Consider the following 26,335-nt stretch of genomic DNA (forward strand, 5'->3'; position numbering starts at 1 on the left):
GGTTCTGAGTGTCTTTAAGTTTTGTTTCTAATAATTGCTATAAAACTCATTAAGTACAAGATGGTAACTGACTTCACTGCTAGAAATTTTTGCTAGCGCTCCCTGAACTGAACTCTGTTATGTTATTAGGAAACATAAGGATGCTCTTACTCCAGTGTATTTCTTTTATATATCCTGTTGAACAGAACCAGTAGTTTACCATTAAGATATTTTTCAAAATATACTGTTCTATTTATATTCATATTCATCTACTTTTTCCCTGGTAGACGTTAATTGAATAGGAAAGAACTGGAAAATTGAGAACCTGGGCATGAACATTTTGTGAGACTGTGGGATGAGAGACAGGACAGTTTCTCTCGAGCTTTATATTAGGGATTTCTGCCTTTGTAGTTATACACACTGTTTAATCCAACAATTATCTCAAAAGTTTACAGTCCCTCCCCTCCAAAGTTATATGGCATTTTAAAATTTAAGTTAATCAGGAATAATTTTGTTGTGAAGGTTATTATACCTTTTAAAATAATTATCATACTTTCTACAATGTCACAGAACCAATGGAAATCATTGTTACATTCATGTAAAAATATTGCTTAAACAAAGTAGATCTTTTATTAGGCCATACATAAGTCAGGAAACTTCTTAGAGTATCACTTTCTTTGGACCTGGAAAAAAATATTACAAAATTTGATTTTAGCTCACATGGTTATTAAGAGCCCCTCAGTTTATGCTTAGATATATTTTACAGCAGTTCAATGTGGAATGAATTTTAATAATGAGAATCCTATTCTGATGTTTGGCTTTCATTATAAATTTTGAACTATCTTCCTAGGTTTAAAAAAAAAAAGTCTAGTGGGTGAAATAAACTTTTGAAAAAGAAGTGGGTGTACTTTTCTCCTGTGTTTTAGGGGAAGGAATTTCTCAGTGCTTGTTCTGTTCTCTCATACATTCTTTCTGCCCTTATTCTATCCCACCCCAAGCCCTTGCCAGGACCATAAGAATTTCGCCCATTTAGGGATTCTTAGTCCTTTTTTTCAGCATACTGCACTTTTCGTCCATCCTTTACCTCTCTGTGTAAGCCTGTAGGAATTCTAAATGCCTTAGGCTCCAGTATTTCACTTCTGTGAAGGGCCTTTTTTGTACGTGATATTCTCTAACCCAAACATTCTCCAAGGTCCAGGCCCCATGAATCTGTAAATGCAAAAGGAAAACGATTTGGAATTCCTAAAAATATTATAGACTGTTTTAACTTGTGCCATTTTACGGACTTTCAAGCATATGTATGATTAAAACTAAGCCAACAGTGTTCCTCTAAAAGGTTTTTTAGAGAACCCTATAATGAATAGATGATTTGTTGTTAACTTATCAGTGAAGTTTGTATAAATGGATTCTTCTGTCCGAAGATTATTAAGTGTGTTCTCTTAGGTAAATAAATACTTTCTAAAGTATTTTATTATTTTTTTAAAACACTTTCAGTCTTTTCTACACAATTACTTTACTTAGTAATTCTTTACTCACCCTCTTTGGGAGTGTTATAAGGATAACTTAAGCTCTTTCTATGAATAAGTGGTTTCCTAATAAGCTTTTCTACTCTGCTAGTTTTACAAAATGAGCCAACAACTGCCACTTCCTCTAGGGTCTTAAGTGTGCTCTCTTACTACTAGTTAACACAGATAGTATATGGTTAATGGTTTTAACATGTCCCCCATCACTAGATTATAAACGCTTTGAAGGCAGGAGGCATGACTTGCTCAGCTCTGTATGCCCTATGGCACCAGCTTAGTGCCTTATATATGAGTACATAGTGAAATTTGTGATAAGTAGGAACTCAAAATATTATTTTTTTAAACAGATTTGGTTCATTTGACTTGTACATCTTCTAAAACAGCAAGAGAAGATTTGGAACCAGTTGTGCAGAAATTGTTTACTCCATATACCGAAACGGAGATAGGTAAGGACAATAATCAGTGATTCCTGATGGAAAGGTAATGTACCCGTTTTACTGTTCAGTATCTCACGCATGTTTCCGCAATTTGACTGAAATGTGATGTATTCAGCAACAATGCTTACGTGTTTTACTAGGATCTTGACACATTCTCATCCTAAAAATGGGAAAATATTCACTCTATAATGGTAAAGGAAAACTATACATCTCACACAATGTATATAATTAAGTGCAAAAAAATACATTCGTATGTGCACAGACTCACGTGCATAGAAAAAAGGCTGCCAGGAAATCTCAATTTTGGTGGGATTATGGACAATTTTTTTTCCTTTTAATTTTCTTTATTTTACAGGTGTACAAAGAGTATGTATTTGTTTATCAGAAAAAAATTATCCTCACTTACAAAAAAAAGTTGGTTCAACTGAGAGAAGATTAAAATATTGACAAATATAGGAATCCTTCTTAACTAATAATTGTCTTTTAATGCATGGCATGCTAGCGATGTGATGAATGTTTAGCTCTCAAAATATACATGCCACTATGCTGCTTATTCACGGTGGAAAAATGCTTTCAACTGCAAGTTTTTCACCTTTTCTCCGCACACTATAAGGTGGCTGTTGTAGCTATGAATGGAGCAAATTGTAGTGTGTTTTGTATGCAAATGATCAAAGACTAGCCTGATGGATCTTCTTCATTTATATGAAGCGAGGGTGATTTTCATTATAAGATTTGCATGTCCACTTGAGTCTTGGCCAGTTTCCTCATTGATTCATGTATCTTCATTTTCTTTGGATGCTATGTTTGTCCAGGCAACCATTTATTTACTCCTACCTATTTTAGTTCATCCCCTATGTGTCTTATTTTTTTCTTAATGCAGAGATAGTGCATAGAGGAGCATTTATATTTACTTAAGAAAACAAACTGGTCTGTTCTCAAGAGCTAATATCAATATAATTAGTTACTTCTTGAGCTGCCTGAATAAAATCCTTCAATATGAAAATTGGGGGCCGGCCCGGTGACACAGCGGTTAAGTGCGCACGTTCCACTTTGGCGGCCCGGTGTTTGCCGGTTCAGATCGAGGGTGAGGACACGGCACCGCTTGGCAAAAAGCCGTGCTGTGGTGGGCGTCCCACATATAAAGTAGACGAAGATGGGCACAGATGTTAGCTCAGGGCCAGTCTTCCTCAGCGAAAAGAGGAGGATTGGCAGCAGTTAGCTCAGGGCTAATCATCCTCAAAAAGGAAAAAAGAAAGTTTACTTCACTTTAGTTTGGAATTTAATTTGTTCCATATTTACATAATTTTCTTCATTGGAAAATGTTTGGATTATTGTTAAACATTTGATTGCAAAGTTATGGTACATGATAATATTCCTAAACCTAATGTGGTATCATAGTTTTATACTTGGCTTTAATTACCGTATAAAAATTCTGAATTCCTTCTTTATTTCTGAAATTTTTCATAATTTTTTTGTTGTAGTTTTATTGTGTGGTCGTCCCAAATGATACACTAAATTTGAATCTTGTATCATTGCTCTTTACTTTTTAAATGCTTTTAATTTTCTTTCTTAAAAAATCAAGCTGGGAGAAATTACATGTTCATTACCTAGCATTCTCTAGCCATTTTAGGTTTTTAAACATTAATCTTAATGGTTAAAGTGATCCCTTTTTGAAATGATGTATTGTTTAGAAGCCGAGCGAAATTCTTTAGTAAGAACTATGCTCAGAGGGGTCCTCAGGTGCACCGAGGCACTGAAAAGCTAGTTTTCACTGACACATAGGCCTTTTTATCATCAGGATGAGGTAGTGGTCATATTTTAATTAAAATGTCAGAACAAATACTGTTGGAGTTATTGAAAATGAATCACCAGATAAAGTGAGCACTGGGCCATGGCAGGTCAAAGAGGCAAAGTCACCTGGAGAAGAGAACTCAATTCATTTTCCTGCCTAAATGAGGAAGAAGGAACTTTATGAGCAGTATGAACTTTTAATACATTAAAGCACATTCTTCTCTGTAGCAAAAGCCCCTATTTGCACAGGTTGGTGGCTTTTATTATTATGTTTTAGTTATTTAACAATATAAAACTTTATGCTTTAGAGCATTGCAAATATTTTGTTTTAAAACTTGTGCCAAAGGAATAGCATTTGAGTTTATTTTCTTTTTCTTTGTGAGTTCTGTGTTCTGAGTAATGCTGTGTTTCATAAGCCTTTGTGAAAGTCAGCATAGTCACCTTGCAAGGAAGGTTATTTATTGTAAAAGATAGTGGTCTCTTCTCAAATACGGTACTTCTTTGCTAATGTTATGTAAGAAATTTCTGTAGGGTTGTGAAGATATTCCCTCTGTTCTCTCTCTCTCTTATTTTTCATGTTTAGGGCATCAGCCAAGCTCTTGACGTTTGCACTGTCTTAAGAAGCAGTTGTACTAATACTTCCAAGAACCCTACCTCCCATGCTCCTTTAAGAGCATCAAAGATCTCTAAACCTTTTCCTACTTCCTACTCCAAAGCAATTTCAGATATTTTATGCTTCATGAACCTGATTCTGCAGGTGAGAAAGTTAGGTGATTGCTCACTATTCGTATGTGCATAATTATTCCAGACTCCAGAATATCCTTCAAAGCACTGAGTGAGCAGTATGTTCTAGTATGTTCTAGTTTCCCTTACCAGTTCTACCGAACTGTCCTCAGTGGTTTCTTATTTTACGCAGGAAATTGAGATTTTCAGTACTAAGTGAAGCAAGAGTTTCTTTAGTGCTATATCTTGAAATGTCTACAACAGAGTGTCATCACTGCACCATCTTCTCTCTTTTTCCCGCCGTTGTGCACGGTATGTGGAGTTGTCTCATTCCATCTCATTCATTTCCTGTCTCAAAAAAGCAGCACTGCCTAAAAATAGAAATTCCCCTTATAGGTGTTATTTTAAAGTCAGTGGCTGGTAAGGGTGTTAAGTAATTGTTGGGCTGAGAAGTCAAATGCCTTAGTTCCTTTATGCGTTTGTTGTGTCCAGACTAGGTCATGGCTGTGACAGTCTCCTACTCTCTTTATGTCATTCTACTCTGCTATGGTACTAAAGTAGTTTACTCTCTCCCTAAACGTGGCGTGCAACTATAGACACGCAGCTATAGAGCAACTATATTGGTTTCATTTGGTAGCCATTGTTGATTTTCTTCTGCCTGCCTTATTTTGTGCTTCCCCTAGTTTAATTTGCTTAAGATCTTATTCTAAATTACCTATTATTTGTTTAGTCCTCTGCACTAATTGAATGAAATGAGCTATTACAGAAAACCGTTTCTACTTCTGGCCAAGTAATATATTCCTAGCAAAACCTCGGTAACTTTAATATTTTTTTTGACAATTGTGCACTTCATAACATGTTATTTTTCTACCCATCCCTCTGCCTTCAAACTGACCTCAAAGAAAGATGAAGCAATTGCGTGTCTCTTTGAGAGTTTTAAGGTCAAAGCCTGGTAACTCCCTTGTATCTGGAGCTTTATCTTCAGCCTATGTCAACTTTTGATCTTCCTCGTGGTTTCTTTTCAAAGCTTCAAGCTCTATGAAATTTATTTCCCATAATCTATTGAATTATTCATTTTCCTCAACTTTTATTGAGTGAAAGCCCTCCTCTGAACTGGAATACAAGGTAAACTCTCTTAGTATACGTTTAGAAATGGACTGGGCAATATTAAAGGACTTCCAAACTTTAGCCCACTTTTCTGCAATCCTCCCCCAATCTGGTGTCACAAATCACGAGTGCTGTGTTTAAGTATCTTCCTGTAAGATTTAGTGAAACTAAATTCACCAATAAATATAGTAAAAGCCATATGGTTTTGGCTGTGAAATATGAGTTCCTTGTGTTCCTTTATTTTGTCAATAAATAGGTTTTGCCACCTATTATGTGCTTACATGAAGTTAGTACTACCTTAGACTCATAGATCTTAGCATTAGAAAGGGGCATCTTAAGGGATCACTTCTTCCATTCAGATTTTCTTCATTCTATCATGCTATTAATTATGGATTATTCAGGATGGACTAGAAAAATAACATATTTGGAATTCTCTTAGTGGCGATATTTTATTTTATTTTATTTTATTTTTTATTTATTTACTTTTTTGAGGAAGATTAGCCCTGAGCTAACATCTGCCGCCAATCCTCCTCTTTTTGCTGAGGAAGCCTGGCCCTGAGCTAATATCCGTGCCCATCTTCCTCTGCTTTATATGTGGGACACCTACCACAGCATGGCTTGCCAAGTGGTACCATGTCCGCATCTGGGATCTGAACCAGTGAACCCCGGGCCTACAAAGTGTAATGTGTGAACTTAACTGCTGCACCACTGGGCCGGCCCCTAGATATTTTAAATTAAATGTAATAAAATCCTATTTATCCTGAATTGGGGAATGGGGCATTCTTGTTATATGAATACTGCAATTAGCTGAGAATTCTCTACCTCGATTACCAATTTAACACTAAGTTAATTAACTAGATAATTATGCCTTTAGCATTTTCTTTATGATTCACAAGATGCCTCATGTTCTTGGATAATTTTCATATACATTTGTTATTATCATCGTACAGAATTTGAATTTTTGTTCAGATTCAGGCTAAAGAAAACACTGTAGTCAATAAATATATTAACAGCAATGTTTTGTTTTCAACCAAAGAAGATTTAATTATAACATTTCTAGGGAAGAAAGGCAGAGAAATAATTATTAAGATAGCTAGGAATAGGCTTTAAGTATTAAGGTTTAATAAGGTTGGACCTTTTAATAAGCACATCATATTTTGCTTATACCTGAAAACAGGATTAAAATCAATTCAGAAATTATTCCTTGAGCATCTGTTGTGTGCTAGACCCTGTATTAGGAAACATAAAAAAGCAAGAGAGTAAGGACTAAGTCTACTTCATCCATGTAGCCCCTGCTCTTAGCCCAATGGCTAACATATACAATAGACGCTTGCCGTTAGATGAGAGAATGTGTGCTCGAAACAACTTGCTGTCTCACAAGCTTATTTTTGTTATTTGTTCGTTGATTGCCATTACTTTCGTGATCCAGTAGAACAAAGTGTTAATGAGTTAGAACATCAAAGTTTTAATCCTGTATATACTATTTTTTAATAACAGCTTTATTGAGATATAATTCATATACCATACAGTTGACTCATTTAAAGTATAAAATTCAGTTTTTAATATGTTCACAGAATTGTTCAAACATAACCACAGTTAACTTTAGAATATTTCCATCACCCCCGAAAGAAACCCCATACCCATTAGCAGCCATCCTCCACTTAGTCCCATTTCCTCCCAGCCCTAGGTAACCACTAGTCTACTTCCCATCTCTATGGATTTGTCTATTCTGGACATCTCATAATCCTGTATATAGCATTGCTTACTATATAATTTTTCAAGTTGGTTGTCCATGTGAAACATAAAATCAATTTATCTTCTCACTTCATAGGCATAATTTAAGGAGGAATGTGATCATAAGCACTTTGATACTGGTAAGGAGAAATAATAGAAATCTAAGGGAACACGATTGGAGTTAAATCTAAGTAACTTACTAATAAAGTAATTTTTAAAATCTAACTTGTCTTAGGTTGAAAAGCCATTATTGCTTGAACTGTCATACACATGTATTAGAGTGTGTGGATACAGATTTACTGTTGTTTACATACAAAGCTCTGATTTACTACAATATATATATATAGTCAGGGCTTTGTTAATAATTGGCTGCATATTGTAGTAATTGACAGGCATACTGTGCTCTAGATGTAAGTAAAAGTTATCTCTACATTTAGAAAATGAAGAAGTTGAAAAGCCAAGACTTCTGTGGGCTCTTTACTTCAATATGAGAGACTCTTCAGACATCAGCAGGAGCTCTTACAATGATTTGCCATCCAACGTTTACGTCTGCTCTGGCCCAGACTGCAGTTTAGGAAGTGATAATGCAGTCAAACAGGTAAGGCTGTTGGTGTTTCTCATTTTTGTGTTACAAAGTTGGTGTGGCAGGGAAAGTGAATTGGTTTTTCCTCTGGGAGATGAGAAAAGAGACTAGAAAAGCATCTCTCTCGTTTAATACCATTTCTGCAACTTGCCCCTAAACTTTTTTCCGTGAACGACAAAGCTACTTTAAATATAATTTAAATAAAGTATTGTTATTTTCACATTCTTGAATATAATGATGAATTATGAGAGATCACTTATGAGTTCCATTGTGGGAAAAAGGATGGAAGATGTTAGAAATACATATTCAGAAAAATGAAGTTATAATACCAGTATTTTAAAGAAACATTGCTTCTAATTTAAACTGTTGGCCTATCAATATATTATTCTGAAATACACAAACCTGTTTTTCTGTTAACCTGAGTCATTTCAGTACCTAGTAAGGCATACAAAATGTAATTTTTAAATGGTTTTGAGGTGTTTTCTTCTCTTGGATAAGAAAATGTAAGTTTGAGTTTTTCACAATTAACATGATCCCTTTAATGTTTTGACACAAGCCAGTGTCCCAGGAGCTACTATCATAGCTGCCGACGAGTGTGTTGAATCAAGGGGGAATTGTGTGGTGGCACTCCTAGTCAAAGCTATGAAGAGGGACAGGGCAGGCTGACACAAGCTGTGAAAAGTGAACAATGATTCCATTATGCTGAAGATCCATATACGTATACAAATACACTTCTCTGCACTTGATAGGAAGAGAAGAGCAAAAAATATCATTTTTTGAGGCACAAGTCGAGATTTTTCACAGATATAGTTGGCACATCTGTCTATTGAATCAATAAATGGATATTTTAACATTGTTTTAAGACCTCAGATGGAAGTTTCATTCCCACTACTGGCAGGAATCTTACAGGAGCAAATTGTCCTCATTGAGCCTTTGATCTAATTTTTAGTCATAGCAGCAAGGCCATGACCCATACATTTACAGTTTTTTGCCAGATTCTCTTGTTTCTCATCTTTGGAGTCTAACAGTCATCCTGGAGAATCATATTCAGCCAGTTATAACAAACAAAAGCAGAAAGTCACATCGCTCGTCCATCATTCATTCTCTTAATTTTATAGGAACCCAAGGTGGTTCAAGCTCTACATTTATGGCTTAGGGCCAGCCCTGATGGCCTAGTGGTTTAGTTTAACTTGCTCGGCTTCGGCGGCCCAGGTTCGGTTCCTGGGCATGGACCTACAACACTCCTCTGTCAGTGGCCATGCTGTCATGGTGGCTCATGTACAAAAAGAGGAAGATTGGCAACATGTTAGTTCAGGGCGAATCTTCCTCAGCAAAAGGAAGAAGTTTGGCAATAGGTGTTAGCTCAGGGCAAATCTTCCTCAGCAAAAAAAAAAGAAAATAAAAAGAATATTGTTAAACAACTCAAAAAAAAAGATTTACATTTATGGCTTAAAGTGACCAGCCCATTTTTGCTTTGATGTTCCATTTTTTTTCCAAGCAGAAATTGCCACCAAGTTTTCAGCTAGGTAACTTAGGTCATTTTTATTCCTGAGTGAAGTTTAATATTTTTTAACCAAAATGGAAGTCCTTTTAAATAAGGACTTATTTTACAAGTGCTAATGCAATCTAAACTGCAAGCTAAAAGGTTATAATTAAAGGGTAATTTTTTCATGAGATAATTTGCTTTAGGAGTATAGTTGTCACGGTAGAAAACAGTATAATGCTGTTTTGGGTACTAATTATTATATACTATTAAATATAAGTAGTTTTAAATTTGTTATATAACTTTTAACCTCACATCAGTTTGGGGAGAAATATTATAATGCCTACTTTAAAGGGCATAAATAATAATATTTACAAATAGCCAGTTTATTCAAATAAACTGTATTCTGATCCCAGTATATCATCCTGTGTTCATTCTAATCACTAATTGATGACTTCTGTTTTCCAAATTGTCTATAAAAGCTCTTAGAACATCACCTAGGCTTTGTCTGTGTAGAAAACATAAGCACCTACAGATTTCTTTTTTTACAAAAAAATGCCTCATTTTACGAGTTAGCAAGTTTACATCTGCTTTTCTTAGTTGGAAATGTATAGACGTTGAATAACATAGACCTGTCCCCTTGTGTTCCTCTGGAACTATTTGTGATTTGAAGACATACTGAAAATATAAAGTGATCTGTGTTTAATACTCACAACTGGAAGTTGTGTGCAGGAGCACACCATGACCTTCCCTGTTATCACCACAAGGATGCCAGTCTAAGTGATAGTTGCAATTCTTTCTGTGACTTGCTAGTTTATGTTACTTCAGTTTTTGTCTGAACCTGACATACAACATCTCTTTTCTTAACACAGGTAGTGTCTCATTTACCCACACATACTGATGAACAGATTGGTCTATAGTCTCTTTCTCCCAAGACATTAATAGCTCACTCCTCCTTCAGGAGCCCCCCTCCCCTAGGGGCTGCCACTACCGTGGGAGCAAGAAGAGTTCAATAGTGCTGTACTCTTTGTATTATACTTCAGGCATAAAATGGGTTAAATTGGCTGATATGGGCTGGGCTGGCAACTTCCCCACCACTTAGAATGCTTTTATGGACAGATTAGCACCTGGCTTGTGAGTTTTGGTACATAATTTGTGAGGTGAAGACTAGCTTTATAGGTCATATGAACTATCAAGTTACTCACATATTGCAGTATCATTTGCTTTCTCATGCCATTGAAAGAGAGGGCAATTTTATGTGTCACATTTTCTAAAGCTCCCATTCACTGAGCATTTCTGTGTGCCAGGCACTATCCTAAGCATCTCACATATATTATCTTATTTGGTCTTCACAACAACCCTATGAGGCAAATATCTGTGACATCCCCGTTTTACAGATGAAGAAGCTAAGGCCCAAAGGGGCTAAATAACTTGTCCAAAGGTCACACACCCAGTAAGTTTTTGAGCCGGGATTTAACCTCAAGTCTGTTGGACTCCAGTGCTCATACACTCATCTAGTGAGCTGTGCTACTTTCATCTTGTTAATGTAGACGCATCCTAAATGCGTTGAACTGCTAGATTGACAAAATATTTCTTTTTGTTTTGTGTAGATATATGTTAAATCAACAGGAATATCTTAAATAACTCAGCTTGTCCTCTACTTCCCAATATAAGGAAACCAAGTAACAATATGAAACTCTTGACCCTGTAAACTAATTTCTGGCGTAAAGGGCAGGGAGGATTAAAAATTGACAGTTTACTACTCTGAACTGACCGCTTTATGACAATTCTCAGAACTGGGGCTGAGTTGACAAATGAAATGCAGCCGACCAAGGAGCCTTAGGTCAACCTTCTGGAACATGGCAGTTGTCCCCAAAAGGTTCCAGCAGTTAGAGAGAGGAGAGACTTGGGCAGAGCTGGAGGCTGACTGTAGGAAATTGACGTCAGCGAGGGCCAGTGCCAGACAGGCTGAAGGCGAGAGTTCCACAAGCAGGTGGAGCACGAATAAGGGTAGTGCGGCAGCCTGCACTTGGGTGGCAGTCTCAGGAGACATCGTTCGTGACAGGGATATATGGAAACAGATCAAGTGGGATCCAGTCACAGGGACTGGGGTTCAGGGGCAAATCTACAGGGAGGTGGCAAAAGGGAGACAAGGGGTGAGACATAGAGGAACTGAAGTAAAAGTACTAGTATTGACGATAATAGTTATTATTATTATATTTATATTCAACATTTGTATAATATACAGTTTTTAAAGTTCTCCCATTCATTAAAAATATATATATTGAGATTCTACTGCACGCCAAGCACTAAGATCCAGAATTGACTAAAACCCAGTTGTGATCATCCCTGGAGGAGCGCTGTCTGGTAGAGGAGAAGAACATGTGAACCAATGACAGTGCAGGGCAGTAGACGCGATAACAGAATAATAGCCAAAGTCCAGAAGTAATACAGAGGAATCCTGAGCTCTACCCAGGAGTCAGAGAACCTTACAAGAGGGATATAAAAGATGAGTAGTGGTTCCTCATCTAAATGGAAACATTCTAGGCGCTATAGCATCTGCAGCAGTCCAGGATGTCAACATCATGGTGTGTTGAAGAAAGTACAAATAAACAAGTATTAGTGAAGCAGGAAGTTTGAGAGGTGGAGATGGAATGAAGGACAAGATGGTAAGACCGGAGAGGGTAGGCCTGCTGGGTTTTGGATGTCATAGTGGGGATCTTGGATTTTTATCCTGTTGGGAGTGGGGAGTCATTGCAGAGTTTTAAGCCAGAAAGTGGCATAAACAGAATTTCATTTTCCATAGATGGCTCTCCGGGCAGCATGGAGATGGATTACATAGGGAGCCCTTGAGGCAAGGTGGCCAGTCCAGTTCTGAGACATTGCAGTTGCCTGGGGGAAAGATTGTGCGTGCCTGGGCTGTGTCTGTAGGGAAGGACCAGATGGAGGCAAGAACTAGGAGATAAAATTGATGGGATTTGGTGATTGAACGCAAGCAGAGAGTGAAGGGGAGGGAGAACTTCTACAGACAAACAAGATAGAGATAAAAGACAAAAAAGACCATTAGAGGAACTGAAGCATGAGGTAGAGGCTCCGCCTGACCTCAGTCCTGCTTCTAAGGCTATGTCTCCAGCAACGACATGCGGTGAGTTCCCAAGGTGGAAAGCAAAGCAAGCGTCTCAAATATTTAATTTCAAAATATCCATAATAAAATGGCATGTCCAAAAATGCACCCTTGGCCTGTACTCAAGAGGGGAGAAAAGCTGTTTTTCTCTCCCTGTCCCTTCTTTTGACTCCACATCAAAGCTCAAAAGTTTGTTTACTACCCCTCCACCCACTCCCAAAGAATATCAGTTTTAATCACCTGATGCAGCAGTCTACCAACCGTAGATGGCCAAATGGTAAATCGTTTAAATTTTGCAGCCCACGTGGTCTCTGTTGCACCTATTCAACTCTGCCATTGCAGGGCAAAAGCAGCCATAGACAATAGATAGATGAATGAACGTGACTGTGTTCCAATAAAACTTTATTTACAATAACACGCGGCAGGCTGGATTTGGCCTATGGGCCGTAGTTGTCAGCTCCAGGCCTAGAGGATGACCTTGTGTGTATGTCAGGAAGAAGGGTTGAAGTGGTACAGAAATCATTATAGCCTTTAAAACAAGCCTATATCTTAAAACCCTGTAATGACTTTCATTTACCAATAAGAGTGTAAGCTCCTTAGCATGGCAGGGACCCTTATCTAACAATGAGCTGTATTCATCTCAATAAAAGCAGTAAAATGTTTAGAATAGAATAACAGTGCTAATTGCCACATTTACTTTCTTGTGTGTGTGTGCATTTGTTGTTGTTAATGAAGGTCACATTTACTTTCTTATTCTCTTACTCTGCCAGACTACACTCACTTAAATCTTGACATTTTAATTTATGTTATTATTAATAACAATGATAACAGCTGCCATATATAGAGGCTTACTCTCTGCCATTTTATAGACAAGGAAAGCAAGGCTCGGAAGTTGAGTAAGCATTCCCCAAATCATATTGCTGTTAAGTGACAGAGCCAGCGTTTGCGCATGGCTGTCTACTCAGAGTCAGTGATCTTGAACACTGTGCTATACTTCTTAAAGCCCAGGGGGAAAAAAATTATACTAGAAGAACAAATAGTTGAGCAAAAATGAAGAATTTTCTTGATTTGAACAATGACTTGTTAAAATTATTATATGCCAAATTGTACAGAAAGACTATTAAGGGAAATTGTATTTCTATTGACATGTAGAATGAATGTCCTTAAATTCTCAACTATCTCAACATTTGATAAAGACTCTAATCAAGTACTGATATACTTGAAGGATGGACCTGAAGGTGTGTAAAGAATTAGAAGGAAAAAACTCAGGGAATTCTGAAAGCAGATTTTTAGAATGTCTTATATACTGGGTAAGGTTATATAACTTAAAGAAATTTTTGAGTTGATAGTTTATTCTTTTTAATACTGCCAGAAAGCCACGTACATTTTACACTGATGTCCAAAAACTATTGTGTCCTTTCTTCTCTGGCCAGGCTGAAACCCTTTTCCACCAAATCTGCCCCAATGAAGACTTCTGTCCACCACCACCAAATCCTGAAGACATTATCCTTGATGGAGACAGTGTGCAACCAGAGGCTTCAGAATCCAGTGCCATACCAGAGGCCAATTCGGAGACTCCCAGGGAAAGTGCAAACCTGGGAAACCCAGAGGAGCCCTCTGAATAATGGATATGCACCAAACTGGATACCCCACTTTGGAAATTCCTTCTGGCCTCAGAGTCTTCTTGATGGAAGTACTGTTTGAAAAATGTTAGAAAGCAGCAGCCAGTTGACATGCAGAATTACCAAGAGAAACAGGTCATAGAAATCCAAAAGGGGGTTTTCCTTGAAGAGGACATTCCAAGAACACAGAACACTTGTAAAGCACATTGACTTGCTTGCTTTAAGAACCAAACCTGTGGAATTAGCAGATAAAAATTATAAATGGATTGATTCCCAAGAATATAGCTATGGATATGAAAGTGATCCTAATATCGTTAATAATTCTGTGGTATTAGGACAGCTTTTGCTTGCCACTTTGGATCTTTGTTTGAAAGCCACATCTTCAGAATCAGCTCATATATTTCCTCTGGTTATTTGAATTATATTGTCTTTGTGGGTATGAGTATCATGACACAAATGACAAAAGCATATTAAGTATAGTTGAGAAAAATTAAACTATCGTGATCCAGGCAGGAGCCTATGTTTGGAATAGAGGTTTGTTTTGTTTTCTATCTTGAGAAGTATTGAAAATTCTAATATTAAAGTAGACATTTTTACAAACAAATCGTGAGTCCACTACTCAGTGTTTTTTTAATGTTAGCAGTGATATTTGTATGTGAATCATTTACACACTAGGAGAGCTCAGTACTGAAGAAATGGAAGGAAAGACTTGGATAGGCTTATCAGTATTTGGAAATTCTGTCTAGTCAAGAAACTGGAGCACTAGCCTAATCGACTATGGACCTAATTTAGTCCTAGCTGTGCTACTGACATTAGGCAAATTGTTTAATTTCTGGGCCTTGGTTCCTCCATATGTAAGGTGGAAATAGTAATACTCTGTCTACTGTGCAAATGATTTTGAAGATAAATGCAGTGCCATCTTTAGAATGGTTTTTCTGGAAGAAAAGATGTTTCAGAATTTTCCCCTTAACTTGGAAGTGAATTTCAGAAATCTCCTGCAGCAAATACTTGTTTGCTGTCAACTCCCCCAACACAATAGATGAGTGTTTTTATTGTATTAAGCTTTTAAAATAAAAATCTATTTCCTAAATTAGTATTTTATAGTCTTATACATTAGTAAGCATAGTAAAATGTAGAATTGTGGTTTTGAATCTTAATAAGGAAAACACTCTCTAAGTTCTTCATATTCCTTTTCTGGTAGGTAAACCTGAAACCATCAAGGACTCTGATAGAGTATGACAACTGGTAAGCCCTCATATGCACTTAACATAAAAATGTTCAGGCTGTACATAGGCAGCAAATCTAGTTACAGTGACAGTGCCTATATTAAAATTTTTCCAAATGCCAAGCGCTGATGGTTTACTTTTTTTGAGCAATAGTTTGGACTTAATAACTTACTTCAATAAATAAATACATGAAAAGTTTATTGCCGTGCAGTCTGGCCTATATCGCTGATCAAGGAGCCATGGCTACCATGGAAGCACATAGCTCTTCCACGCTGTAGCTGCAGCGCAGCTCTGACCTCTCCAGATTTCTGCGCAGATCTTAAAGGAAGCTAGCTCTGTTGGCTCACAGACTCATGGGAAATGGAAAGAACCAAGGAATGTAGCTTTTGCCTCACCTTTCCAGACCCCTGCAGATATAGCTCAATCCAGATGAAAGGAAAACCTCCCCAGCCTCTCAGGCTATTCCTAACCCCTCTGCCCATTGTACAGCCCCTCTCCTGTCTCTTTCGTCCCCTTTCCCTCTCTTCCCCTTTTATAATGTTATACAAATCAGGGACAGTAAATCACATTAAAACCTACTTTGATATATGAATTCAGACCTTGCTTAAGTCAAATCATGTTTCCTAAAACCCAACTGTGGCATGCACTAAATGCACAATACATGCCTATAAGCACCGGCTATTGGCCCTGCCCCTCAATACCAGCAATATAAAAGGTTCCACTATATGAGAGTATTAGTCTGAATACAATTGCAATTAAGTTGCACAAATTAAGATATTATATTTTGTTATAGTCTTAGAATTAAGGCCTCTCTGAATGCATCATGCACATTTGTGTAAACAGCTAATCAGGGTAGGCCCAGAATAGCTAGAAAAGTTCTGACAGCTTTACTGCAGCTATCTCTGTGTAGAACAATGAAGGGGATATTCTGTGGTCTCATGGCCCAACCCATATTGTACCCTATTTCATCCGTTAGCTAGCACCAGAATCTCTCTTCCAGGTTATTTATTAAATACTGTTGAAACGTTTAAAAGCTCCTCAATATGGTTAGTGATAATTAAGATACAACTGTTAAAAACATTGTGTTAGAGAACTTTAGATATTTCCTGTTGCCTCAGAATGTAAGAGAAATTATTCTAAGAGCTTTCTTTCTAGCTATCTTAATTACTGCAAATAAATAATTTGTTTTCATAGTTTTAAGACAAAAAAAACCTTTTTGTTTTGTAAGACTGTAAGCCTGAAGTCATATGAATAAAAATAATACGTTGTAGGTGATGCAGAAATTTCAGTAGCTAATTTAAAATTTTGGAAATTGCTATTATCAAAGAATTTTGATTCGTGTGTTTAAAATGTTTAGTTATGCATGCTTCTTCTTAACCAAAAATGATAATGCCATTGAGTTTAGAGATCAATATGAAAACCAATTACTAACCCTATGTTGATACTGTATTTTTGTCTAGTTGGTATGCCTGCCCAGGAAAACATATATATATATTATAAACATATATATTTTTATAGGAAAGCTCAGTTATAATTTTTCCCTATCTCCTATGATGCTTAGTTGCCCATAGTAAAATAGCATGTTAACGGTTAACTTCTAGAACGGTAGTTTCTGAGATTGGCAGCCTTTTGTCTAAAATAATGGCCATGCTAATGATTAACTTCTGTTACATCTGTCGTTCCCAAGAAGGCAGCCCTTTGTCTAAAGTCCTTAAGACTTCAAAAAAATTTGTTGAAATTTGATTGCTAAATAGTAGTGATCCTTTAAAGCAGGAATTAAACAATTTTCATACAAATAAGTTATTTACTGCTATTGGTATCAAATAATTTCTCTTCTGCTCTTGGTTAATTTTCTTATATGCATTTCAAAAAGCATGAATACATGATTTATAATTTGCACACTGTAACGGTAATTTTTTCAGAGGAAATAAAGTCTGTTTTCAGTGCCTTTCAGGTGTGATGTCCTATTTTCTTAATATTAAAATCTTATATATGTGCCAAGAAAATAAAGATTGCCTTGGAACTGATTTATTTGTTGATATCAGTCTGTCATTTAAGTACTTAGTTAATTGTCCAGCTGTATACTTGGTTTTGTTTCTAGGCATCTGTCAACTGTGAGAGGTTTGTAAGAAAGGCAATCAAATGATACACGAATATGATTTACTTAGCGAACTGTTGCAGATGCCAGCATCAGACCTCATTCTGTTTGAAATCAGTGCTGTGAGGCGTGGGCTATGGCTTTGCAGTACATTGATTGCCTACAAACTGTTTTCACATCTCACTTAGTGTATGAGAATCTGAAATGTTTTTCATATTTACTTGGCGAATGAAAACTTGAAATGTTTTTCTCTGTGGTAGTTGGGTCCCCAACTGCTTACTTGCAACAGACAAGAGACTACTGATGTTCTTTTTATGCAGACATCATTCGTTGAACTATGATTTGTTCTTGAATCAATTAAAGCAGAGTGACATTTTCTGTCAATTCCAAGTAGTTTCTAAAGCTTCTCAGACAGGATGCATTCAAAAGATAACAGGACTCTTTCAAAACTGGCAATTTATCCATGTGATTATTAATAAATCAAGTTTAAGAAAGATAAGGTTAATTGAATTTTTAAACAAGTAGCTGTATTATCCTTCAAGCACCTTGGAGCTCATACAGTATTCACACTTTTTTTTCAAACAAGTACTTTGATGTGTTTGATTTCTCCTCTTTAATGAAGGCTTTCGTAAAACACCAGTTAAGTGGTTTAACACTTAGCATCCCAGGTCACATTTTGAAGGCCACTTTTCTTTCCATCAATGCAGTTTAGCTGTGGAGCTGCAATGAGATGCCCTTCTATACAAATTGCCACGTCTGCTTTTTCTGGTGATGATGACTGTTAGGACCATTTGACAGGTAATCATTAGAACTTGAATCCTCGTAGACTGTAGGGTCTTTTCGCCTATCACTGAAGGGGGATTTATGCTGGTAACTCCTATTAATGTTAATAGCACTTGCATGTGTAAATCCTCTTCCTATCAATGAGACAGTTGACCCCTAAAAGCTATTCTTTAGAAATGGACACTTGCTGATCTAGAAGCATTAATGAATTACTCTATTCAGGATTTTCACATGTGGAAAAAATTAGCAAGACTGTACTAATTCAGCAGAGGATTTGTTTGTAGAGCTTGAAAAGATGAAATACTAGCTCTTAATTTTCCATTCCCATTTCTAAGGTGTTAGATACTATTACTCTGTTTCATATTACCAACATAGTTTTTTATTCTTATTTTTGAAAGAATTAAATAATTTTGCCCAGAATTTAATCGAAGTCACATTTTAATGTGCCAGTCCTAGCCTATAAGTTCTGGAAATATTGAACATTTTAAAGCTATGTAATACCCCAGTCTCATAGTAATCAAGGAAATGCAGACCAAACCAGGAGATTTATTTTGCTTATCAAGTTGGAAGAATCCAAAGGATCAATAATATCCAGAGTGGTGAGGGTGTAGGGAAAAGGCACTCTTGTACATTATGTCTACGAGTGTAAATTAGCTATACCCTCTTTGACCAGTAATTGGGCAGTGCCTATCTAAATTTTAAATGCACATACCCTTTGACCAAGCAGTTGCACTTCTAAAAATCTATCTTACAGAAAGTTTTGTACATGTACACAAAAATACATGATTGCTCACTATAGCATTTTTTTTTAAATTTTGGAGATAAATGTTCATTAAGAGGAGACTGGCTTAAATAGTTAATACATGCATTCTGTAGTATAGAATACTATGCAGCTGCTAAAAAGAATGAGGTACATCTATGTGTAATAGATCTCCGACATACTTAAAAATCAATTCACAGAATATATTAACTTGTTTATGTCAAAATCAAAACCCTATATGTATTGCAAGTGTGTGTGTGTATATACACATACATATTACAGGAAAAGTTTGAAGAGTGTACATACTAAACTGATAACAGTGGTTATGCTGGGAAGAGAGATTGGGATTCACAGGGGGGAGAGTAAAAGGATGCTTTAACTTCTATGTAATTTTTTTTAGAATTTTTATAGCAAGTATTCATGTATCTTATGAAAAAAATCTGTTTAATAGTCCCAAACCAAATTTATATGTGAGACCACCAAAAATAGTGACTTCAGATGTTGGAATATATTAATGGTTTTATAAAGTGCAATTAAGATGTGACATATAATAGGTGACTAGCTAGATAAATTATGATACATCCATTACAGTGGAAGACTATGCGGTTGTTAAATGGAATTGGGAAAGCATACACTGCTCTAGTGTGAGTTCCAAGACATTAAGTGACACAAGCACTCTATACCCAAAAGTGTATATATAATATCTGCATTTTGTGTAAGAAGGGGAGGGGTATTCAAAACATACAGATATAAATGGTTACCTTTTGGGAAAGGCAAGAGACAGCACAGGGATGGAAGCTAGACATCTTGGAATGTTCCTTGTTTTATGGTTTTGACTTGAAACCAAAAGCAATCCTTAAACTGAAAACAAACTTAAACCATTGAACATAACCATATATTGAGTTGCTGGCATAACTGTATGGAGAAGCATTATGTTTTCTATTGTTTTTTACAATTGTTTTCGTCCCTGTTTTCTAGAGGAGAGTGTTAAGCCGGAGATTAATTTCCACAGGGAGACCAAACTTTCTTTTTAGGGAGTAGATTTTTATTTATTTTTTTTGCAGGGGAAGATTTGCCCTAAGCGAACATCTGTTGCAAATCTTCCTCCTTTTTTCTTCCTTACCCCCCGCCAAAGCCCCAGGACATGGTTGTGTATAGTTATAAGTTCTGCTGATTCTTCTATGTGAGCCACCGCTACAGCATGGCTACTGACAAACAAGTGGCATAGTTCTGCACCCGGCAACCAAACCTGGGCCACCAAAGCAGAATGCGCCAAACATTAACTGCTAGGCCATCAGGACTGGCTCAGAGAAGAAATATTTTAGGTGATTTTAAAGCACAGTGTTTAAGCATACATTCTAAGCAGCGGAGGTGGAGTACACAACACAAAGAAATTTAAACTTTATTTTAAATAAAGTTTGGTGATAGTGGCAATATTTGTATAGATAAAATAATAATGTTGATGTGATTAGTAACCAATATATTCAGAATAAAAAAAGATAATATGCAAGCAAACTAAAAACCCTGTGATCTTTAATTAGGGTTATAAATATCAATATAAACTTAAGATGAATTTTTCTCATTCTAAAAATTACATATTTTCTAGCTCGGAAGCTGGCAAAGTCTACCACTGTCGCATCAAAAGGACATAATAACCAACTCAAAGAGACTCCCATTAGTCATAGATGAGGCCATTTAAGAATCAAGTGTTTATAATGACACTTCAAAGTATCAAACAAACTTCGTTGACGAACCATGAAGATTGCTTTAGCACCAACCCTTTATTCTAGAAAATAATGAAGATAAGGCAAGTACCTTTCCTGTAAAAATGTATGTCAAGGTATTCAAATAGTTCTTGAAGGAAAGTCCTCATAAAGGGATCACAATTGAATGCATGAGGAATGATAGAATTAGAAAACTAACCATTTTGTAAACTCAGTATGGTAATGGACCTAGGCAGTGATTATCAATGGCTGCTAAAACCTTTAGTTGAAAGGTTGATGCAGACATCACCTGAATCTACTGATAAATTTTAAAATCACTAGGAGTAAAAAATATGATGTTATAAGCCTCCTGATGTGTTGTAACAGGAAGTATACAGCACTAACTGGGAAGAATTCTTGCCAAAATAAAAATAAAAAACAAATTCAACCTGAGTATAATCAAGCCTCTAGATCTAACTACCAATTATAGACCCTAGGGGGATAGAAGAACTCGTTAAATGACACCACAAAGATACAATGTATAAAATTCTACAGCACAAATTACCTGATTTTATCAACAATTAACTGGCATAGAAAAAAAGAGAAGGAGCACTGTTACAGAGTAAAGGAGACTTTAGAGACAGATCAACCAAAAGCAACATGCTGACCTTGTTTTGACCAAACAAAATGTGTTTTGAAAGGAGCAAAAAATGAACCGTTTTGAGGCAATCGGGGAGGATTGAGCATTGCTTGGGTGTTACTCGATATTAAGGGATTCATTTTAACTGCTGGGTGTGATCGTGTTAATTCTTTTAGAGGCACTGTCTGTTATAGGTTTTTAATAATAGATAAGCAAATAAAACGTTAACAACGTTTGAATCTGGGTTATCTATATGGGAGTTTGTGTCTATTCTGTATTTTTGCTTGTGTTTAAAATTTTTCATAGCAAATTTTTTAAAGGACAGATAAAAGCCCGTTGATTAATAATAATAATAACCTATAGATAGTATCTTACTTTACAACATGATTACTCTCCCTTATTTCTAAGAAAGAGGGGGCTGGCCCCGTGGCCGAGTGGTTAAGTTCGCGCGCTCCACTGCAGCCGGCCCAGTGTTTCGTTGGTTTGAATCCTGGGCGTAGACATGGCACTGCTCATCAAACGACGCTGAGGCAGCGTCCCGCATGCCACAACTAGAAGGACCCACAACGAAGAATATACAACTATGCACTGGGGGGCTTTGGGGAGAAAAAGGAAAAAGTAAAATCTTTAAAAAAAAAAAAAGGAAAAAGAAAGAGGACTTACAGGATTCAGTCCTCGCCTATATATTTTGTTCTAGAATGTTCTGAAACCATGGGCTATAAAAATTACATTTGCGTGTATTGCCTTTCGTCTATCTAGGGTCAGAGAGAGAGCTTTGCTGAGCAACTTCTTTGGCACAAGGGCAAGTACAGGAAAAATAAACATGTTTACAGAGTGCCTCTCTCTCTCTTTGTCTCTCTCATCTCTGTCTCTATCTCAGTCTCTATCTCTATTTCTATCTTTCTTTAACTGAAAATAGCATTATTGAGTCCCATGGAGTGGGTAAATTGATATTCTTGCAACTTAGATAATCTACTTTGTTATGTACTTTGTTCACTAGACAAATACCGACAGTAAAATTTTAATGACTTTTAACCTCTAAAGTATTTCTCTCCAGGCGTTTTTTTAGATATTACAACATGGAGACTGATAGTAATTTCCAACGTGAAACCTGTCCGGTGGCTGTAAACATTTGGGCTTGTGACCACTACTCTATGGGAATCTGTTGAATATAGTCATACTTTTTAAGAAACTAAGCTGAAAATATATATTGTACAATAAACATGCCCCAATTATCCACATCAAAAATTCAAACTTTTCCCTATAATAAAAATACAGTTCAACTGTTATCAACTGTTATTCTCAAGAATTGTTGTTGATAGGACAGTAGATCTCCTATTATTCTTTTTTGCAATAATTTTATTGAGATCATAATGACTTATCATGTAATTTCAGATATACATTAGTATTTATCAATTTCTGAATAGACTTCATTTTACTCACCACTAGAAGTCTAATTTTTGTCTGTCACTGTACTTATGTTCCCCTTTACCCCTTTCACCCACCCCCAGCCCCCTTCCCCTCTGATGACTACTAATTTGTTCTCTTTATTCATATATTTGTTTATCTTCCACATATGAGTGAAATCATGAAGTATTTGTCTTTCTCTGTCTGGCTTTTTTTCCCTCAGCATCATACCCTCAAGGACTATCCATGTTGTTGCAAATGGGACAATTTTGTCTTTTTTATGGCTGAGTAGTATTCTGTTGTATATATCCATTACATCTTCTTTATCCATTCATCTGTAGAAGGGCACTTGGCTTGCTTCCAGGTCTTGGCTATTGTGAATAATGCTGCTGCAGTGAATATAGGGGTGTGTAAATCTCTTTCGATCATTGATTTCAAGTTCTTTAGATAAATAACCAGTAGTGGGATAGCTGGATTGTATGGTATTTCTATTTTTAATTTTCGGAGAAATATCCATACTGTTTTCCATAGTGGCTGCACCAGTTTGCATTCCCACCAGCAGTGCATGCGAGTTCCCTTTTCGCCACATCCTCTCCAACATTTGTTATTTTTTGTCTTGGTAATTATAGCCCTTCAGACTGGTATAAGGTGATATCTTAGTGTAGTTTTGAATAGCATTTCCCTAATAATTAGTGATGTTGAACAATGTTTCATGTGTCTGTTGGCCATCTGTATATCTTCTCTGGAAAAATGTCTGTTCATATCCTCTGCCCATTTTTTGATCTGGTTGTTTGTTTTTTTGTTGTTGGATTGTATGAGTTCTTTATATATTTTGGAAATTATCCCCTTGTCAGATATATGATTTGCAAATACTTTCTCCAAGTTGGTGGGTTGTCTTTTCGTTTTGTTCCTGGTTTCCCTTGCCTTGCAGAAGCTTTTTAGTCTGATCTAGTCCCATTTGTAATTTTTTCTTTTGTTTTCCTTGCCTGAGTAGACATGATATTCAAAAAGATGCTGCTAGGACCAATGTCAAATAATGTGCTGCCTATTATTTTCTTCTAGGATTTTTATGGTTTCAGGTCTTACATTAAAGACTTTAATCCATTTTGAATTAATTTTTGTGTATGGTGCAAGACAATGCTCTACTTTCATTCTTTTGTGTGTGGCTGCCCAGTTTTCCCAACACCATTTATTGAGGAGACTTTCCTTTGTCCATGACATGTTCTTGGCTCCTTTGTTAAAGAGTAACTGTCCATAGATGTGTGGTTTTATTTCTGGGCTGTAAATTCTGTTCCACTGATCTGTGTGTCTGTTTTTGTGCCAGTACCATGCTTTTTTGATTACTATAGCTTTGTAGTATATTTTGTAATCAGGTATTGCGATGCCTCCAGCTTTCTTCTTTTTTCTCAGGATTCCTTTGGCTAATTGACGTCTTTTTTGTTCCATATAAATTTTAGGACTCTTTGTTCTATTTCTGTGAAGAATGTTATTGAGATTCTAATTGGGATTGCATTGAAACTGTAGTTGCTTTAGGTAATATGGACTTTTTAACTATGTTTATTCTTCCCACCCATGAGCACGGAATATCTTTCCATTTCTTTATGTCTTCTTCAATTTATTTCAATAAGGTCTTGTAGTTTTCAGTTTATAGGTCTCTACCTCTCTGGTTAAGTTTATTCCTAGATATTTTATTCTTTTCGTTGCGTTTGTAAATGGGACTGTATCCTTGACTTCTCTTTCTGCCAGTTCCTTGTTAGTGTGTAGAAATGCAACTGATTTTTGCACATTGATTTTGTACCCTCCCACTTTGCTGTAGTTGTTGATTATTTCTAATAGTTTTCTGGTGGATTCTTTAGGGTTTTCTACATATAGAATCATGTAATCTGCAAACAGAGTTTCACTTCTTCCTTTCCAATTTGGATTCCTTTTGTTTCTTTTTCTTGTCTAATTGATCTGGCCAACACCTCCATTACTATGTTGACTAGGAGTGATGAGAGTGGGCACACTTGTCTTGTTCCTGTTCTCAGAGGGATGGTTTTCAATTTTTCCCCATTGATTATGATGTTGGCTGTGGGTTTGTCATATATGGCCTTTATTATGTGGAGGTACTTTCCTTCTATACACATTTTATTCAGAGATTTTATCATAAATGGATGTTGGATCTTGTCAAATGCTTTCTCTGCATTTCTTAAGATGATCATGTGATTCTTATGCCTCATTTTGTTAATGTGGTGTATCATTGATTTGTGGATACTGAATCATCCCTGCATACCTGGAATAAATCTCAGTTGATCATGGTGTATGATCCTTTTAATGTATTGCTGTACTCAGTTTGGCAATATTTTGTTGAGGAGTTTGGCATCATGCTCATCAGCAATATTGGCCTATGATTTTCCTTTTTGTGCTGTCCTTGTCTGCTTTTGGTATCAGGGTAATATTGGCCTCATAGAATGAGTCAGGAAGCATTCCATCTTCTTCAGGTTTTGGAATAGTTTGAGAAGGATAAGTATTAAGTCTTCTTTGAATGTTTGGTAGAATTCTCCAGAGAAGCCATCTGGTCCTGGACTTTTGGTTTTTGTGAGGTTTTTGCTTACTGATTCAATCTCTTTACTTGTGATTAGTCTATTCAGATTTTCTATTTCTTCTTCATTCAGTTTTGGGAGGTTGTATGATTCTAAGAATTTATCCATTTCATCTAGGTTATCCAATTTGTGAGCATATACTTTTTCATAGTATTCTCTTATAACCCTTTGTGTTTCTGTGGTGTCTATTGTAATTTCTCTTCTTTCTAATTTTATTTCTAATTTTATTTATTTGAGCCTTCTCTCTCTCTTTCTTGTTGAGTCTGGCTAAGGGTTTGTCAATTTTGTTTATCTTCCCAAAGAACCAGCACTTAGTTTCAGTAATCCTTTCTATTGTTTTTAGTCTCTATTTCATTTAATTCTGCTCTGATTTTTATTATTTCCCTCCTTCTGCTTACTTTGGGCTTTGTTTGTTCTTCTTTTTCTACTTCTGTTAGGTGCAGTTTAAGATAACTTCCTTGATATTTTTCTTGTTGAGTGGGCCTGTATTGCTATGAATTTCCCTCTTATGACCAGTTTTGTTGCATCCCATAATAGGTGGTATGTCGTATTTTTATTTTCATTTGTCTCCAGGCATTTTTTAATTTCTCCTTTGATTTCTTCATTGATCCAATGGTTGTTCAGTAGCATGTTGTTTAGTCTCCACATATTTCTGACTTTCCCAGTTTTTTTCTTGTAGTTGACTTCTAATTTCATAGCATCATGGTCAGAAAAGATGCTTGATATGATTTCAATTTTTTAATGATTTATTAAATTTTTTAAGGCTTACCTTGTTCCTCAACATATGATCTATTTTTGAGAATGATCCATGTGCACTTGAGAAGAATGTGTATTCTGTTGTTTTTGGATGGAATGCTCTCTCTATATATCTATTGTCCATCTGATCAAGTGTTTCATTTAAAGCCACTATTTCCCTGTTGACTTTCTTTCTGGATTATCTGTCCATTGATGGAAGTGGGGTGTTGAGCTCCCCTATTATTATTGTGTTGCTGTTAATTTCTCACTTTAGGTCTGTTAATAGTTGTTTTGT

General features: G+C 36.2%; 1 protein-coding gene across 1 annotated transcript in view; it reads left to right on the plus strand.

Moving 5' to 3' along the window:
* Positions 1–17,281, plus strand: part of CHM (CHM Rab escort protein) — a 162,420-nt gene extending 145,139 nt beyond the window's left edge. Inside the window, 3 exon segments of the mRNA XM_046673579.1 lie at positions 1,850–1,948; positions 7,732–7,892; positions 13,918–17,281. Of these exon segments, the coding sequence (XP_046529535.1) occupies positions 1,850–1,948; positions 7,732–7,892; positions 13,918–14,109 (452 nt within the window). The 3' untranslated portion in view covers positions 14,110–17,281.
* Positions 17,282–26,335: the final 9,054 nt, after the last annotated feature.

This window comes from Equus quagga, chromosome 10 (assembly GCF_021613505.1).
Source record: "Equus quagga isolate Etosha38 chromosome 10, UCLA_HA_Equagga_1.0, whole genome shotgun sequence".
NCBI lineage: Eukaryota > Metazoa > Chordata > Mammalia > Perissodactyla > Equidae > Equus > Equus quagga.